This window comes from Sorghum bicolor, chromosome 1 (assembly GCF_000003195.3).
Source record: "Sorghum bicolor cultivar BTx623 chromosome 1, Sorghum_bicolor_NCBIv3, whole genome shotgun sequence".
NCBI classification, from domain to species: Eukaryota; Viridiplantae; Streptophyta; class Magnoliopsida; order Poales; family Poaceae; genus Sorghum; species Sorghum bicolor.
In genome coordinates this window covers 1,423,618-1,441,167 of record NC_012870.2, presented here as the reverse complement: position 1 = coordinate 1,441,167, position 17,550 = coordinate 1,423,618, and the positions used below count along the sequence as shown (strand labels likewise).

Here is a 17,550-nt window from a genome sequence, read left to right as displayed (position 1 = left end):
TCTAATTAATCATTCCTGCACTTATTTTTCCTGTAAAATTGTCGAGGACACCCAAATCATTGTCTTTGAACTTCTTTTTCCTTGTAAAATTAGCGTGATTATCCAAATTATTGCCGCAAAACTTGAAGTCCCCATAACTTTTTCTTTCTTCCTCCCGGCCATTTTGTGCGGAAACAACCTCAGACATTAATAAAATTATCACGTTGGGCTTTGGCCCTTGACCCCCTAGTAGTAGGAGTAGTAGTAGCCCAAACTTCTCTTCTTCCCCACTTCGTTCTCGCCTGCGGCGGCGCTCTCTGGACTCTGGGCCCTGGCCCGTTCGTCTCAACGAAGCACTCACACCTCCGGCGACCACGAAGCAATCGCCATTAGTCTCTCGGTGTCCTCCTCTTCCTGCTCCCTCCAGGCGGACTCAGATTGACTACCTCTCTCGTCGGTAAGCAACCCTAGCTCGTTTGAATCACTGGCGATGACTGGATTCTGTTGTCCCCAAGGGGTGATTCCGCCTCTGATTGGATCGTGGGTTAGCAGGGGAGCAACCATGATGGAGGTGGGTTTGAACCCCGGGGAGGAGCTGGACTTCGGGGGCAACCAGGACGACGACGACGACGCGGGGGACATCTCGCCCGGCAGCAAGGAGCTTGCCGCCATGGTCGAGGCGGCGGCCGCGGCGGAGACCGTCGAGCTTGACGGCGGCGTCGGCGTCGAGGCGGCCGCCACCGCCGCCGCCGCGTCGTCGTCGTCGTCGTTAGCGGCGCTGCAGTACGGGGACGACCGCACGCCGCGGGACGGGATGGTGTTCAAGTCCTACGAGGAGGTGCTCAACTTCTACAAGCGCTACGCCCTGCGCACGGGCTTCGGCGTCTGCGTCAAGAAGTCCTCCTTCACCAAGGCCGGCCTCTGCCGCCGCCTCGTCCTCGTCTGCAACAGGTGGGGCACCGGCAAGGAGGACGCCTGCTACCAGGCCAGGCCCACGGCCAAGACCAACTGCCAGGCCACCGTCGTCGCCAGGCTCTGGGTGGACAACTTGCTGCACCTCACGGATGTGAACCTCGAACACAACCACGCGCTCAACCCGTCCGCTGCTCGCTTCCTCAGGTGCTACAAGACGCTGCCTAGCGGGTTGAGCAAAGATCTCGTGGTGAGGGCTGCCAGAGGAGAATGCTCGGCAGCGGGTGACATTGATGTCCCGATATTTGATGAATGGGGGCGGCTTAAGATTGGGGAAGCTGATGTCGTGGCCATCAACGGTTTCTTTGCCCAGATGCAGGCAAAGCTGCCAAACTCCTTCTATGTCATGGACTTTTATGTGGAGGGCCATCTGAGGAGTGTTCTCTGGGCTGATTCCAGATCCAGGGCAGCGTATCAGTATTTCAGCGATGCTGTTTGGATTGATACGACGTGCTTAAGGAACAAGTATCATGTCCCACTTGTTTCATTTCTGGGTGTCAATCATCATGGTCAGCTTGTATTGTTAGGCTGTGGATTGCTGTCAGATGAGAGTACAGAGAGCTTCTTCTGGCTGTTCAAGTCATGGTTAACTTGTATGAAGGGACGGCCTCCAAATGCCATAGTTACTGATGAATGTGTGGCGATAAAAGCCGCAGTTCAGGAAGTGTTTCCAAAGATACGCCATAGAATAAGTGATTGGCATGTAATAAGAAGTATTTCAGAAAAAATAGGTGACTTGCCAGAATATGAAGCGATGAGAACCGATTTGGTCAGTGTAATATATGATTCTTTGATCAACAATGAGTTTGAGGCAGGGTGGAAGAACTGGGTTGATAGATTTGGTCTTCAGGATAACGCATGGATCGTCTATCTGTATGAGAATCGGCACTTGTGGGCCCCTGCCTTCCTAAAGGACACCTTCTGGGCTGGGCTCTGCACCGTTAGCCAGCGTGAAAGTCCAAGCACATTTTTTGAGGACGCAGTCAGTTCAGAGACCACATTGGTGTCGTTCCTTGCCAGCTACATGACACTTTTGGATAACAGATACAAAATGGAGCAACAAGCTGATTTTGATTCATTAAATAGCAGCAGGGTCCTGATATCAAAGTACCAAATGGAAGAACAGCTATCTAGATTGTACACCTTGAATATGTTTTTGAAGTTCCAGGATGAGCTAAAGGCGACCATGCATTGTCAAGTTCAGCTGGATGGGTCGGCATCTTCTTTTATGGTTATTGATTTGACTGAAGCAGGGAATGAAATGCTGAATAAAAAGTACGAGGTTGTTCACTGTATGGAGACAAACAGGATGGAATGTAACTGTGGCCTATTTCAGTTTGGTGGTATCGTTTGTCGGCATGCATTATGTGTGCTTAAATGCCAGCAATTATACGACATCCCCCCTAGTTATGTAATTGACAGGTGGCGGGCTGACTTCAAGCAGTTGCACTACCCAGATAATCCATCAAAGGATTTAGCAACAAGTAATCACGTCGAGCGTTATGATTATATTTCTTTGCAGTTTCTTCGTCTTGTTGAGATTGGGATGGCATCAGACGAGAAGTATAGGCATGCAGTAAGGCTTCTTAAAGACATGAAAGAAACCCTTCTTGATGATAATCTGTGCCGTGATTTGGAGCAGAAACTTACACCAGCTGAGCGTGCGATTGTGAATGGTGACAACCATACACAACCTGGTTCATCTGAGGGCGGTCCAACGAAAAAGCGGAGAGGCCGTCCTCCTAAAAAGAATAAAGAGATAAACGTGGATTCTATGGTAAACTAGTATGGGAATAAGGCGTTTCCTTGTATTGTGTGCACGCTTTGCATCATTTCGTTGTTGGTGCTAACCGTTTTTATTTTGTCGTGTGGCAGGACTCCTTACTAGTATCCTCAGATGTAACTCAGAAGGGTGTTTTTCATTCTGCTTCAACTACCTCAAACCTTGGTACTCATATCCGGACACCTGGCATGGTTGATCTCATGGTAATATTTTTTTCTTTATAATTGGTTGCCAATCCTTTATCATGAAATGAGATTATTGATAGTATACTTACTTTTAATTGTGCATCCTGCAGGAAGAAGTGCATCCAAGTGAGCTGTCATTTGATAGCCGTTATGGGGTGCAATCTGGCCCCACACACCATTTTGGTAACCAGCTAAATGCGGGAAACACTTTGCAGGTTTGTTATTTGCAATGCTGCACTTGCATTTCCAATTGCAATTTTTCTTGAATATAAAATATGCGCAACAAAGGAAAAGATTTAAAATAGTTTCTTCAAATTTGGCAGTTTGGCCAATCTACATCAGCAGCAGAGCACTCTAGGGTTCAGTGGGTGTTTCCTAATGGCATGTATCAGGTGAATGAACGTTGCAGTTTCTTCATTATGTTTTAGAGATGACTGAGGCAAGTCATTAAACTTTAGTGATTCAGTGATTGGCATATATACTGACGCGCTGTATAACTGTAGGATGACCAAGTGACTTACGGTAGACGGACATCATAGCAATTGGACTTAGGGTCCAGGGTTTGCCATATCAGGTTTCTTTCTCTTGAGATTTTCTCCTGTATATACCATGTTGAGATGATATATAAATCATGTTTGTCTTGTCTTGCAAATTAATATACTAGCCGTTGCTTCTTCAGATAGTGGAGTGTCTGAAACTTTGTTGAAATTTTAGCATTTTACATAATGAACTCTGTAGAACAGGAAGGTCATGAAAATCAGCTTAAGAAGTCCATTGGCATATAAGTAGAAGGTTTTCATCATGGTAAATTTAGGCGGCACTCAGTGATCTGTATTTCCAAATTCCGTGTCCATTTTCTGATAATTCTAATTATAATGTTGCATGTCCTGCATGAAATGTGCAGGTAATCTGGTCAGGGATCCTCTGTTTGGACTTTGGAGCACCGAGGACACCATTGTGGTTGGAATGTCGAGCCTTGGGACTTGGGAGATGCATGGTGTTCCTGGGTGCCTGCTCTGGGTGGTTTTTTTGGCAACGGATCTAGTGCAAACTCATCTCCCGTGCAAGTTGTGCAAACTCTAATCTGGACCATAGGATGTTGATCCAAGGGGCACGGATAGATTGGGTAATTTTGCACTTAACCGCCTGCTCTTAATCACACTTTTACAAACCTCTCCTTCCACCTCTCTCATGCGCCCCCTTGGATCAACATCCTGCGGTCCAGATGAGAGTTTGCACAGTTTGCACGGGAGATGAGTTTGCACTAGATCTGTTGCCGGTTTCTTTTGTAGGAACATAGCATCAATCTTACCCATCTAACATGTAGAAAGTGCTAAGATAGAAATCCATCATTCCTTACCTGCTGTAGAAAGTGCTGAGCTAAACTCCAGATGAAGTGATGATACAAGGCGTGGTTAGCGGCTAACAAGAAATTGAGAGCTTCGTTTACTTTTTTTTGTTGATAATACAATTTTGCCTCATGATGATCAGCTAAAAAGGGAGGAATATCCCTGCTCTTCCTCTGGGAAAGTTGCAAAACCATCTCGCTTTATCATCTTTGCTCAGTTATTACTAAAAAAAAATGTTTCACTTGAGGCCAACAGAAAAATCACGTGCATCAGGCATGGAGCATCACTGCAGTTTAGAAGAGCGATGCACCCAAAGTTTTTGGGCGTCGATGATTGCCACTGCGGCTGCTCGACTACCAACTTCTCATGACTAAAACTTCAACGCCAAATCATTAGTAGTGTATATACTGTTGAGAAGAGGTGCAAAGTTTACCACGTGAGGTGCTAGGATAGAAAAAAAAAGCCCCAATTTTTGGTTTATTTAAACACTCTACCGAGTAGGGCCATGAGAAACAAAATAATCTTCATTTTTTTTTTCTTAGCCGAGGACCTTAGGCCATTGCGTTGGTATAGCATCCGTTCTACTGCAATCCGTTCAAGAATGGCGTACATCAATCTACAGCAAAAATCAGGCCTTCCTTCCACGCCAAAGCTTTTACTTCTTTGGCGCCTCCACTTCTTCCGACTGGAGCAGCTAGATGACTAAGCTATAAATTTATTAACGCACCACAATTTCACAATGCAAATCCAACAATAGCTACAAGCAGGGGTCAGCATTGGGGTTGGGTCATCCAGAGTTCGGGCCAGGTAATTCAAGGTTTGCATAAATTTCGGTTACCAAAGCTGATATCGGAAATTTGTAGGTTTGGTCATTTCTCTACCACCCGAAATCAGCAAAACCATTAAAAATTCAGAATCACAATGGACATAACTCTAGCATGGAAATTAAGTAATATGAACAACAGTTCTTCAGTCGTATTTTAGAATTTAAAAATGAGGCGATGAGCATAAAATAGCATATAGTATCACTCTTTCTGGTAAAATGGCCAGATCAGGTACCGAGACTGGAACTCAAGTCGGGATTCTTTCTCCAGACTCTGAAGATGCAAACAACATTTTTGTTAAAGATAGGACTAATGTTTAAGGTTTGGATGGTGTTGACACTTGACACGTGCATCTGAAATTATGCTTCAACTGCATCGTCAAAACAGTCCCCCTGAGGCTTGGGCATGGGAACACATATCTAGCTCACCTTCAGGATGAGATATCCTCATAGCCACGTATAAGTGAAATTCACCTAACTGTATGATGTAGGCACAGTATGGAGAATATGTCAGACTCTCATGTATATGATGTGCTGACCTAATGATCGCTCTTAGTCAAGGAGATAACGATTGTACAAAATCCAGCACCGAGGTAGTTTAGTTGGATTATAAATGAGGAAATCTACTGAGGCAACATTCTCATTCTGGGGATGTGGTCACAACTGCAGAAATAAATGTTCCATTCTGGGTATCGATGAAGTATGCATCAACAGTACAGAAAAAACGAGATACAGGCGATCGGTTCACTCTAACTGATACTAAACAAGGCTTCATATCTTCTAGGCCTTCCTGGGTGCAATTTGGGTCTCAGCCTACACGGCATAAATATGGGCATCAATTGTCAGTTTATCACTGAGGGAGCAGAAACAAAGAAATATCATGCTAAGAAAAATAAGCTCTGTTAAAAGAGCATACCTCTTTCTTCACTGGCTCTTCCTTCTCTGAAAGCATCAGCTCAATGTGGCATGGGGAAGACATGTAAGCTGTGGGATGTTATCAAGGAGGACATGAGAACACTCCAATACTATAATCGAGTGATACAAAAACCAATGAAAATATAATTTGAACTCACGGTTGATGCGCCCATGAGCACGGTAAGTCCGGCGCCGCTGCTTCTGAGCTTGGTTCACCTGAATATGCGACACATACAGCGTATCGACATCCAATCCCTTAACCTACAGGAGAAAAAAGTTACATTGAATAATCATGCAGTATACAACAAGGAATGCTCACACAATGAGGCAAGGTAACGTACTTCAGCATTGCTCTCTGCATTCTTGAGAAGATCCAAAATGAATTTAGCAGACTTGGCAGGCCAACGTCCCTGACCATTCGAGTGGCGGGACTTAGCTTGTGCTGTACGTCCAACACCGCCACAGTACCTTCGGAAGGGAATGGCTTGCTTGTGGGCAATCACATCCTCAAGATACCTTTTAGCCTTGCTCAACTGCAGCTTCCTGATGGCAAAAGCGGTCTCACGTGTGTTCTGAACAAAATGAGTGCAAAAACATTACCAACATGTATTCACTAAGATAAATCCACCACAAGGGTTTCCAACTAAATTAGTCGTTCCTGAATGTATTTGCTCCTCAAAGAGACCAAATGAATCCTCAAATCTATTCAAATCGAAGCTACTTGAGAAGCATTACATACTGCTAAGTTATCATTGCTAAACCAGTGGCTATACTATGATCAATAGCTCGTCCAAGAAAATAGAAATTTGTTTACCTAAAGATTTAAAAGCCTATCATTACAAAAAAACAATATAATATTTTTTTTAAAAGGCAAGTAACTAAAGTGAGTACAAGTGATACATCAACACATGTATACTGGAATCTGATCCCAAACTACACTAAAAAATCGTGTGTAGGTAGCTAACGCTTTATTCCAACAGTAACCAAAGTACCTATATTAACACAGCAAAATATAAATATTGGAATGTGAACCTGATCTACATTTTCATATTTTCAGCAGATAGATAAATAAATAATGTGTTGTTCCAATAGCATCAGTGAAAATGTAACCAAAAGATAGTTACAAAAAGTATGAGGAGGCAAGAGTTGCATTAAGTAACTTTTGCACCTGACTGCAAGTGTAATGTATAAGTATCACCGCAAAAAAGAGAGGTCGTTTTGCAACCAGAAGAATGAAATATTGCAGGACCACGCAATTGAAATAAATTAGTATTAATCATAATTATAACAGAAACTGATCATCAATAGAACAATCAAATGCATTCCATTCCATTAAGAATGTGGAGTCAGGCATGCCTGTGCCATCATTCACTGAAACTATCTACAGGAACAATGTAACTACTTACCCAAAAATAGAAGATCTACAAGTTTACAAGGATAGTGCTTAAAACAGTCAAAAATAACCTAAAGGGCACCTAAGCTCATGTCAGATTCAGCTATTTCAATTGCACTTCGATCCTAGAAATGTGAGATGTCTAGCTTCACGCACAAGCAGAAAAACAGAAGTTTACAGCACAGATAAGAACGTACTACTAGTACTTCTTTGCAGAGATCAAATCTTCATTTGTTCAATAACTCACCTTAAAGTGCACACGCAGGTCCCGACCCATAGCCTTAGCGGCTGAAAAAACAAAGACAAAGGATAATCACCTCCTGTATCAAGATAGCCTTCGTGCAAGGGGTAGACACACGAATTGAACAAAGTATAAGAGTGGAAGATGCTTACATTTGGTGGGATTGGACGGTTCCCTCGAGTACTTCACCTGTCAACAACCAAGAAGATGGATCAGAATACTACCATAGCAAAAAAGGAGATAACCAGAAGCGCAGACAGAGACAAACCATGGCTGCCGCTGGCGAGCGAACCCGAAGAAGGCGGCGGCGGCGGCGACGAGCGAGCGAGACGAGGAATGGCCAGAGAAGAGAGAACGGCGTGGCGGCGCGGAGGAAGGCTTTTATACGGGAAGGGAGGAACCCTAAGCTGATACCGGCCAGGCAGCTAGCAGGCCGGAGCACAGCGGGCCGATTTCACATGGGCCACAAAATAATTCAACCCAGGAAGGCCTCTCTCTCTACCGAGCAAAACTGTCAAGTTTTTTTACCTGTCGTGGGTGCTGAACACCAAACGTTCCAAATCTCTTTGTTTTTTTTTTGAGTTTCAAAAAAAAAAATCTATTTGTTTTTTTTTCTAGAAATGCTTGTGTCGTTAACAGTCACTGTGGCGGCCTGCACTGGGTGGTTTCTTTTGTAGCAACATAGCATCAATCTTACTCATCTTGTCTTGTTTGTTTGGATAAGCTACGACAAAAAGTATTGTTCATTAATTTGTTATAAAAAATATTATTGAATAACTAGTAGATGAAGTGATAATACAAGGCGTGGTTAGCAGCGGACAAGAAATTGAGAGCTTTATTTACATTTTTGTTGACACAATTTTGCATCACGATGATCAGCTTAAAAAAAAAGGAGGAATATGAATATCCCTGCTCTTCCTCTGGGAAGGTTGCAAAACCATCTCGCTTTATCATCTTTGCTCAGTTATACTAAAAATATGTCTCACTTAAGGCCAATAGAAAAATCGCGTGCATCAGGCATGGAGCATCACTGCAGTTTAGAAGAGTGATGCCAGTTTATCTGACATTGCACCCAAGCCTAATTGCTTGTCTCAAAAGTCATGGTAAGTATTATTCATTGATTTGTTGTAAGAGAAAAATACTGTTGAATGATTAACAGATTTAAATACTATTCAGTGATTTGTTGTAAGAGAAAAAACACTTCTAAATGACTAACAGATTTGATAGATAAGCTTAAGCGAACGGGCTTTGGGCATCGATGACTGCCACTGCGGCTGCTCGACTACCAACTTCTCATAACTAAACTTCAACGGCCAAATTGTTGATGGTACATCAATTATCTTTTAAATTTTTTTGGCACAAGATGCAAAAAGGAAGCTCCATCGTGTACCAAGCCTGGAATCCTGCTTTAACAAGTTCAGGTCAGGTAATTCAGGTTTGCATAAGTTTGGGTTACCAAAGCTGATATCGGAAATTTGTGGGTTTGGTCATTTCTCTACCACCCGAAATCAGCAAATTTAGAATTTAAAAATGAGGCTATAAGCATCAAATAGCATATATATATAGTTTCACTCTCTCTCGTAAAATGGGCAGATCAGGTACCGAGACATTACACTGGAACTAAAATCGGTATTCTTGGTCCAAACTCTCAAACAACACTTTTATTAAGAGCAGGTACAATAATGGTTTTATAGCCAAGCTAATGCTGATGTGGAGGAGAGAAGAGAGGAGAGAGATGATAGCTTGGCTCTTAGTTAAGCACCAAGCTGGACACGGATGCATAGATAGTAGTGGGCCCAAAAAGCAAATGTTGTAAGAAGAAAGAAGAAAGAGAATGTGTTTTAGAGACAAGTAAAAGACAACTTATTGTATAACTTGACTCTAATTATTTGGCTTATAGCCAAGCACTTGGCTCTATTATTGACCTTGCTCTAAGGATACGACTAGATAACGTTGGCGTGGTGTTGACACGTGCATCTGAAATTATATTATGCTTCAACTGCATCATCAAACCACCTATCTAGCTCACCTTCAGGATGAGATATACTCATAACCACGTATAATGCTAAAGTGCAATTCACGTAACTGTATGATGTAGGCACAGTATGGAAAATATGTCAGACTCTCATGTTTATGATGTGCTGACCAAATGATCGCTCTTAGTCAAGGAGATAACGATGTACAAAATCCAGCACCAAGGTAGTTTAGTTGGATTATAAATAAGAAAAACTACTGAGGCAACATTCTCATTCTTGGGATGTCATCACAACTGCAGAAAGAAAGGTTCCATTCCGGGGATCGATTAAGTATGCACCAACAGTACAGAAAAAAAAAGGAGATACAATCGGTCCACTCTTAACTGATACTAAACAAGTCTTCATATCTTCTAGGCCTTCCTTGCTGCAATTTGGGTCTCAGCCTACACAGCATAAATATGGGCATCAATTCTCAGTTTGTCGCTCAGCAAGTTCAAACAACGAAATATTATGCTAAGAAAAATAAGCTCTGTTAATAGAGCATACCTCTTTCTTCACTGGCTCTTCCTTCTCTGAAAGCATCAGCTCAATGTGGCATGGGGAAGACATGTAAGCTGCAGTGGATAGCCAAGGACATTTGAACACTCCAATACTATAAACGAGTGATACAAAGACTAATACAATATAGTATTTGAACTCACGGTTGATGCGCCCATGAGCACGGTAAGTCCGGCGCCGCTGCTTCTGAGCTTGGTTCACCTGAATATGCGACACATAGAGCGTATCGACATCCAAGCCCTTAACCTACAGGAGGAAAAAAATACATTGAATAATCATGCAGTATACAAGGAAAGCTCACACAATGAGGCAAAGGTAACGTACTTCAGCATTGCTCTCTGCATTCTTGAGAAGATCCAAAATGAATTTAGCAGACTTGGCAGGCCAACGTCCCTGACCATTCGAGTGGCGAGACTTAGCTTGCGCTGTACGTCCAACACCACCACAGTACCTACGGAAGGGAATGGCTTGCTTGTGGGCAATCACATCCTCAAGATACCTTTTAGCCTTGCTAAGCTGCAGCTTCCTGATGGCAAAAGCTGTCTCACGTGTGTTCTGAACAAAATGAGTGCAAAATTATTACCAACATGTATTCAATAAGATATAAAATTACAAGGGCTTCCAACTAAATTAGTTACAGATTCCAGAAGTTACAAAAAGAAATAGGATACAAAAATGCACGTTGTAACATTAGTTTCTCCATGAAGTACAGAAATCACATCATTCATTATTTGCCCATGATTCACACAACCAGAGATCACGGTTCGCCAAATGTTATTAAGTGCAACTCTCCTAAGGTTTATAAGAATATTATCTAGAGAAAAGCATCGCAAGCCTTTTTTTCCTTCCTATTAATTCAAAACCAAGGCAATAACCCATGCACACTATTGAGTTGTGACAAGGAGAGAGAGATACACATACAAAATTTAAAGATTAATCATTCCTGAATGTATTTGCATCCTCAAAGAGACCAATCGAATCCTTGAGTCTATTAAAATCAAAGCTACTTGAGAAGCGATACATACTGCTAAGTTTCTCATTTACTAAACCAGTGGCTATACTATGATCAATAGTTCATCCAAAAAATAGAAAAAAAAATCCTAAAAATAAAAAGCCTATCCTTACAGAAAACAAAATAATGTTTTTTTATTTAGGTTAGTAACTGAAGTGACTACAAGTGATACATCAACATATATATACTGGACGGATCCCAAACTGCACTAACAAATTGTGCATAGGTAGCCAATGCTTTATTCCAACAGAAACCAAAGTACCTATAATAATACAGCATCATATAAATACTGAAATGTGAACCTGATATACATTTTCATATTACCAGCAGATAGATAATGCCCTGTTCCAATAGCATCGGTTAAAATGTAACCAAAAGATAGTTACAAAAAGTGAGCATAAGCAGGCAAGAGTTGAATTAGGTAACTATTGCACCTGACTGCAAGTGTAATGTATAAGCAACATAGCTAAAAAGAGATGTCATCTTGCCAACTAGAAGAATGAAATATTGCAGGACCACACAATTGAAAGAAATCCGTATTCATCAATAGAACATTCAAATGAACTCCATTCCGTTAAGCATGTGGAGTCAGGCATGCTTGTGCCATCATTCACTGGAACTATCTACAGAAACAATCTAACTAATTGCCCAATAATATGATGATCAGAAGATGTACAAGTCTAGAAGGATAGTGCGCTTGAAAGAGTCAAAATTAACCTAAAGGGCACCTAAGCTCATGTCAGGTTCAGCTATATCAATTGCACTTCGAAACTACAAATTTGAGATGTCTAACTTCACGCACAAGCAGAAAAAAAGAAGTATACAGCACAGACTAGAACACACTAAAAATTAGTTGCATAGATCAAATCTTCATTTATTCAATGACTAACCTTAAAGTGCACACGCAGGTCCCGACCCATAGCCTTAGCGGCTGGAAAAACAAAGACAAAGGATCATCACCTCCTGTATCAAGATAGCCTTCGGTCGTGCAAGGGGTAGACACGCGAATTGAAGAAAGTATTCAGAGTAGAAGATGCTTACATTTGGTGGGGTTGGAAGGTTCCCTCGAGTACTTCACCTGTCAACAACCAAGAAGATGGATCAGAATACTACCATAGCAAAAAAGGAGATAACCAGAAGCGCAGACAGAGACAAACCATGGCTGCCGCTGGCGAGCGAACCCAAAGAAGGCGGCTGCGACGACGAGCGAGCGAGATGAGGAATGGCCAGGGAAGAGAGAACGGCGTGGCGGCGCGGAGGAAGGCTTTTATACGGGAAGGGAGGAACCCTAACCTGATGCCGGCCAGGCAGCTAGCAGGCCGGAGCACAACGGGCCGCTTTCACATGGGCCACAAAACAAATTCAACCCAGGAAGGCCTCTCTCTTTTTTCTTTTCTTTTTTACCTGTCGTGGGCGCTTGAACACTGAACGTTCCAAATCTCTTTGAATTTTTTTTCTTGAAATGCTCGTGTCGTTAACAGTTCATGGCCATTTTTCCTGCAATAAACTCATCTGCCGAGTTTAAATTGAATGCGCGTGATGCCTTGAGAACAAAAACTACATATTTTTTGTAGTCTGTTGTGATTTATACACAGTTTCATGGATATCTCAGTTCCAAATGCAACCTTGCTTATATATACAAACTTCAATCCAAATTGTAAGTCTACACTAACCTCTATCAAATTATAAGTTGTTTTGGTTTCAAATTGTATGTTTTTTTATAATGAGTTCCAGATTTTTAAGTTATTTTTTTTCTATATATTCTTTGAGTCAACAAAACTGAGACCAAGAGGCTAGTAGGAAAGTTGTAAGACCACGCCCAATGCTCCATTGCTTACACTAATACTAGGAAGTACTGATAATTAAATTAAAATAGAGGTGCTAAAAGCACATACACTGACCACACCCGATCAGAGCAACAACATGAACGAGATGCAAAAGTGACCACACGACATGATCCAATGAAGGTATATATACAAAGCCGGACACTAGCACAATTATTACTATGATGATAATTGTCCACGATCCTTTGCCAGATGGTCACTTCACCACATCAAGCGCCACTCTGGGCTATAGTTTTCAGCATCGCTGCAGCTTCATCAGTCTCTTCGAAGGACTGATCCGAACCATCAATGTACATGTTAGCCTGGAGAAAAAGCTGTTATCAGCAAACAACCTCAAGGAAACCAATGTTCTTTATGGGCTAGTGTGCTTTTAGGAAATCAAATAGGCTTCTAGCTAGGACGTACCGCCTCACAAACTTGATCATACTTCCCATAGATTTCCTCTATTTTCTTCCTTCCAGCTTCAGCAACCGAATCAGCTTGAGAGCATAATTCAGAACCCTGATTGGCACACAGTATGTCAGAAAATGTGAAAGAGGTACAAACAATAAAGAAAAATGATGAAAACAGCCTACAAGGCTTTAAATGAAGTGCTGAATGCATAGCCTATGTTTTCCCTTCTAGATTTATAGAGCCACAGCTACTAATCAGGCTCAAAGGTATCAATCAAATTCAAAGGTAACATGTAAAGCAATAAACAGGATGTGACAACTCATGGAGTGCAATTTTGAAAGAATTCTTTTCAACAGCAGAACATCCAGGATAAGAACATCACCTTGTCAATTGTTTCCTTTATTTTTCTTTCTTTCTCCTCAAGGCACTTCTGCTCCGATTCAACTTCAGATTTCAATGCAGTCATCTTCCGATTGTGCTCTCCAACTCTTTGATCCCTTTCTTTCTCCTTTGCTTTCACTTTGGCCTCGTTCTCGAGTACTAATTGCAAGATGTTCATGCACAGTGATGGGATGATAACATTTGAACTAAGAACTGACTTGATAATACTTGAGCAATGCTAAAAATATACTAACCTTTCATTTCCCATTCAGCAGCTTTATTGCGAAGTGCCTTTATCTCCAGATTTTGATCACTGATCTTCTCTTTGTGTGCTTTAACATCCTTCTCAAAAGCTTTAGCAGCAGCGCTCTAGCATGGATAATATATTTGTACAGTCATTGTTATACCAATTTGACTCAAGGCTGCAATCAGCCAAAGGGAAAAAAATCATGCGCGAAGGAAAGCTTGACGCTATTCATACCTTTTCATGTACAGCAGATATTTTAGAGAGATGCTTCGCTAGTTTCTCAGAAACCTGCAAAATAAAGATGCTTATCATGCAACTACATCAATGGAGTATACAGGAATAAAGTCCAGCCTCACAAGAAGCCCCCCCCCCACCCCCCCACCAAATAGAAAGTCAAATGATTCTTGCGATTTGATCATTTGAGCAATTGCCTATCAGCTGTAGTAAGAAAAGAATGATACGAGGCTGTGGGGAGAACTAAATGGGAACTCAAGATTAGCAGCAAGAAAACACTGTTTGTTAGCACATGATCTGTATTGTTTACAATAAATTTATTGCATCATAAAGAGTACCTTAGTATACATCTCAAGAGTATTGGTTTTCTCTTGGACTTTCTGCATTGCTATCTTCTCTAAGTTCTTTAACTCATCACGGACTGATTTCTTCTCCTCAAGGTTCCTCTTTGATATAGAAAATAAAATCCATAGTTATTATGGAAGCTAGCACAAGATGATGATTATCTGATTGAAGCTCATAATTCTGATCGAAGCAATTTGACAATGTAAGCACATAAAGAAAATACACTCATAACACATAAAAAGAAGCAAGAACTAACGATTCTAGGGAAAATGGACATTTTTTTAAAAAGAACGCAATCTTAGATAGAGCACCCAGTGACAATTGCAATAATATGTTGAGTGAATAATTCATTCATAGTTATATGCTGAACTGTGAAGAGATAAAGTCATTCCGACAGTTAAAAGGATGACACCATACTTGCTAGTCCTAGTTGCATCGAGTAAGACAGTTAGGAAAACTATGGCTTGCTGTTCTACCATGGAAAGTAATTCTAGAACCACCTATAGAGTTGCTTGTATGAATGGTTTTCAGCCTTTTTAGCTTAGGCATTCCAACCCATTCAATTCCTGATGAACTTTATGCCTGTAGCAGTTTAAAACAAACATACAGCCTACCTGGAGCTTTTCAGGGGAATGAACAATTTTGGCTGATAGCTTTTTCTTTTCTTGCATAACTTTCACCAACTCAAAATCAGCCTGGTTGATCTGCCAGAAACAAAAACAAGCAGTGAATGTAATATTATGAAGTACTGCTTTGAATAGAGTAAAAAAAAATCCAGTTTAACTTAATAAGAGCAGTTCTGCTGGTCAATGTCCATATATACAAAGCAAAGCTGATGCTAATAAATACAAATTATTAGTTAGGAAGAAAAAAAAATGTCAGCATTCAGTGGCTGATTAAATAACTAAATGTCTTCCAGTTATGCTAAAAGATCTCTTTCTTAAACATGTAAAGACTGATTTGACCTGGAGCACCTATAACATACAGAAGGTGGCAGCCTATGGAGCTTTGGCTCCTCGGAGTAAAAAAAAACAGAGTAAGAGGGGTGTCTCATGTCTGGCCTAACAACTCCAGCTTCTCCACTTTTAAGACTAATGAGATTTTCAACGTATGTATAACGAAAACCAGTGGCAAGTTACATGATCTGTTGACGTGAATCAGATGAAATATTTCTAAATTCCAACTGACTGAACCAACGAACCTACCAAAAGGCAGCTCACTATCACCTACGGCATCATCCAAACTCCATGTAATCCAAAACTACCTGTGCTAGCTTCAACCAAGAAGCCTGGAACAGAATATAGGCAAACAAAACCTACTGACTTCAATACAATTTGTTATCTTGTTGGCATTGAACAAAATTCTTGAGCATATGACTCTTCAATTAATTTCAATGTTAGCTCATACTACCTCCAAATTCCAATAGTATCCACGCTGTAGGCACATTCTCAAATATAACATGCTTGATACATGCATGGGAAACATGCTCTTTTAATATGCTGGTAGCATAACATGGTGGAAACTTGAGCAACAACCAGATTATACATACCTCTTAGTTTTCATGGACAACAATTTATTGACAGAAGGTATCAGCAATACACCAAACAAGAAATCTACTTGGTGTTGTAGCTTAAGGCAGCATGGTAGTAGTGCCAATATTATTGACAGCAGCCAAAATATGCAGGAGGTTCAAAGTAGACATATCTAAACAAAAGCCCACATTGCAAAGCTCTGTTGATCACACAGAAAACAAGAATAAAAACATACCAAGGAAAAGCTCCAAGTACCATCCTAATCAAAAGGAAGAAAAAAAATGCAAGGCAAGACAGGAATCAGCACCTTCCTCAGTGTATCCTCTCTCTTTTCGTCCAAGGCTTTTGATGCATTGCGCAGTGACAGCTGCTCTCTGTTATAATCATGAAGCCTCTGCTTGAGGGCATTGACCTCATTCTCGAGCTGCTGGACCATGTGTGCCTCCACCTGCTCCTTAAGCAGATGGTCCTCTTTCGCCTTGCTAAGCTGTATAAGGTGGAAAATGGAAAGGGAAAAAAACGCAGAAAAGAAAACGCACAAAGAGGAGAGAAAATCTAAGTATTTCCCCGGACAGAAGGCAGAAAAATGTAAAGGAGGAGGATGGGAAGGAGACCTCGGCGATCTTAGCCCTGAGCTCCCCCTGCCGTTTCTCAATCGCGCCGTACTCTTCGACGATAGGCTCTAGCAAGGTGAGCTTCTCTTGCCTGAAGAAGAGAAAGTTGATGAGGGCGCTGAGGATGTGGACGACACGGGGGCCGTCGGCGCGGAGGAGGTCGCGGATATTGAGGTCCCGGAACTGGATGGACTGGAGGAAAGCGTTGGCCCTCTTGTAGATCCGCGAAAACCGTAGGGCGCGCATGTGGTGCTCCGGGTTGTCGAGCACCTGCAGGGCATTGAACTGTAGCTGCTCGTCGGGCTCGTCGCTGCAACAAGGCCCAAAGCAAGCAAACGCAGAGATGAGGCCGGATCCAGGTGAGACGGGACAGCTCGGGGCGGGGGGCGTACCCGACGAAGTTGAGGAGGAAGAGCTGGAGGACCTCGGCGAGGAGGCCGGGCTGAGGGTGGACGACGTCCTCGGCGCAGAAGCTAGGGCTGGGCGCGATGCCGTAGCTGTGCAGCGCCGCCACGATATCCGCCGGCGTAAACAGCGGGAAGGAGAATGAGCTCGCCATCCCCTCCGCTGCGGGCACCACTGGCGAATTGAAATCGGATGGGTGGGATTGCGATGGCTGCGGGTTTTCCCCCTTTCCACTCCGGCAGGCGGCGGCGTTGGTGTTTTCGTCTTCCCGCCCGTCGTCCTGCGCTGCAGAAACTGGAATTGGAATGGAAAACAACTTCTGTAGATAGGAAAAAGTCTACTTACCCCCTGAAGTATTAAGCTGTGTCT

At 42.2% G+C, this 17,550-nt stretch overlaps 4 protein-coding genes across 9 annotated transcripts; 1 reads left to right on the top strand and 3 right to left on the bottom strand.

Moving 5' to 3' along the window:
- LOC8060896 (protein FAR1-RELATED SEQUENCE 6) lies at positions 217–4,461 on the top strand. 5 transcript variants are annotated; one of them, XR_002447096.1, is made up of 8 exons: positions 219–436; positions 532–2,728; positions 2,827–2,937; positions 3,030–3,134; positions 3,243–3,311; positions 3,423–3,493; positions 3,663–3,723; positions 3,824–4,461. XR_002447096.1 is itself a non-coding variant. In XM_021446636.1 (7 exons), the coding sequence occupies exons 2-6, from the start codon at positions 542–544 to the stop codon at positions 3,456–3,458; spliced, it is 2,508 nt and encodes an 835-aa protein (XP_021302311.1). In that variant the 5' UTR covers positions 219–436; positions 532–541; the 3' UTR covers positions 3,459–3,493; positions 3,824–4,461. The 5 variants fall into 5 exon arrangements, 2 of the variants coding, with proteins under 2 accessions (XP_021302311.1, XP_002466115.2); XR_002447094.1 differs by having other exon boundaries at positions 3,658–3,723; XM_021446636.1 differs by lacking the exon at positions 3,663–3,723.
- On the bottom strand, positions 5,619–8,092 carry LOC8060895 (60S ribosomal protein L17). 2 transcript variants are annotated; one of them, XM_002463494.2, is made up of 7 exons: positions 7,909–8,022; positions 7,793–7,829; positions 7,647–7,687; positions 6,348–6,578; positions 6,165–6,267; positions 6,008–6,075; positions 5,619–5,904 (listed from the first exon to the last, which is right to left on the bottom strand). In XM_002463494.2, exons 1-7 carry the CDS (start codon positions 7,909–7,911, stop codon positions 5,872–5,874), a joined length of 516 nt encoding a protein of 171 aa, XP_002463539.1. In that variant the 5' UTR covers positions 7,912–8,022; the 3' UTR covers positions 5,619–5,871. The 2 variants fall into 2 exon arrangements, with proteins under 2 accessions (XP_002463539.1, XP_021302328.1); XM_021446653.1 differs by having other exon boundaries at positions 6,008–6,267; positions 7,909–8,092.
- Positions 9,747–12,492, bottom strand: LOC8060894 (60S ribosomal protein L17). The gene is made up of 7 exons (XM_002463493.2): positions 12,344–12,492; positions 12,228–12,264; positions 12,077–12,117; positions 10,499–10,729; positions 10,318–10,420; positions 10,163–10,230; positions 9,747–10,059 (listed from the first exon to the last, which is right to left on the bottom strand). Exons 1-7 carry the CDS (start codon positions 12,344–12,346, stop codon positions 10,027–10,029), a joined length of 516 nt encoding a protein of 171 aa, XP_002463538.1. The 5' UTR covers positions 12,347–12,492; the 3' UTR covers positions 9,747–10,026.
- On the bottom strand, positions 12,988–17,502 carry LOC8080163 (kinetochore protein nuf2). The gene is made up of 10 exons (XM_002463492.2): positions 17,169–17,502; positions 16,777–17,086; positions 16,470–16,649; positions 15,245–15,334; positions 14,624–14,731; positions 14,286–14,339; positions 14,059–14,173; positions 13,806–13,963; positions 13,436–13,531; positions 12,988–13,332 (listed from the first exon to the last, which is right to left on the bottom strand). The coding sequence occupies exons 1-10, from the start codon at positions 17,333–17,335 to the stop codon at positions 13,240–13,242; spliced, it is 1,371 nt and encodes a 456-aa protein (XP_002463537.1). The 5' UTR covers positions 17,336–17,502; the 3' UTR covers positions 12,988–13,239.

Coding starts and splice junctions, on each gene's coding strand:
- LOC8060896 (XM_021446636.1), top strand. CDS start 542: ATGATGGAGGTGGGTTTGAACCCCGGGGAGGAGCTGGACTTCGGGGGC. Junction 3,135..3,242: donor ATGCGGGAAACACTTTGCAG/GTTTGTTATTTG, acceptor CAAATTTGGCAG/TTTGGCCAATCTACATCAGC. Junction 3,312..3,422: donor TTCCTAATGGCATGTATCAG/GTGAATGAACGT, acceptor GTATAACTGTAG/GATGACCAAGTGACTTACGG.
- LOC8060895 (XM_021446653.1), bottom strand. Junction 7,688..7,792: donor ACCGTCCAATCCCACCAAAT/GTAAGCATCTTC, acceptor TTGTTTTTTCAG/CCGCTAAGGCTATGGGTCGG. Junction 6,268..6,347: donor ATGCAGAGAGCAATGCTGAA/GTACGTTACCTT, acceptor TTTCTCCTGTAG/GTTAAGGGATTGGATGTCGA.
- LOC8060894 (XM_002463493.2), bottom strand. Junction 10,231..10,317: donor TGCTCATGGGCGCATCAACC/GTGAGTTCAAAT, acceptor TATCCACTGCAG/CTTACATGTCTTCCCCATGC. Junction 10,060..10,162: donor AAGAGCCAGTGAAGAAAGAG/GTATGCTCTATT, acceptor TATGCTGTGTAG/GCTGAGACCCAAATTGCAGC.
- LOC8080163 (XM_002463492.2), bottom strand. CDS start 17,335: ATGGCGAGCTCATTCTCCTTCCCGCTGTTTACGCCGGCGGATATCGTG. Junction 14,174..14,285: donor TATCTGCTGTACATGAAAAG/GTATGAATAGCG, acceptor TATCCATGCTAG/AGCGCTGCTGCTAAAGCTTT. Junction 13,532..13,805: donor TAAAGGAAACAATTGACAAG/GTGATGTTCTTA, acceptor TGTGCCAATCAG/GGTTCTGAATTATGCTCTCA.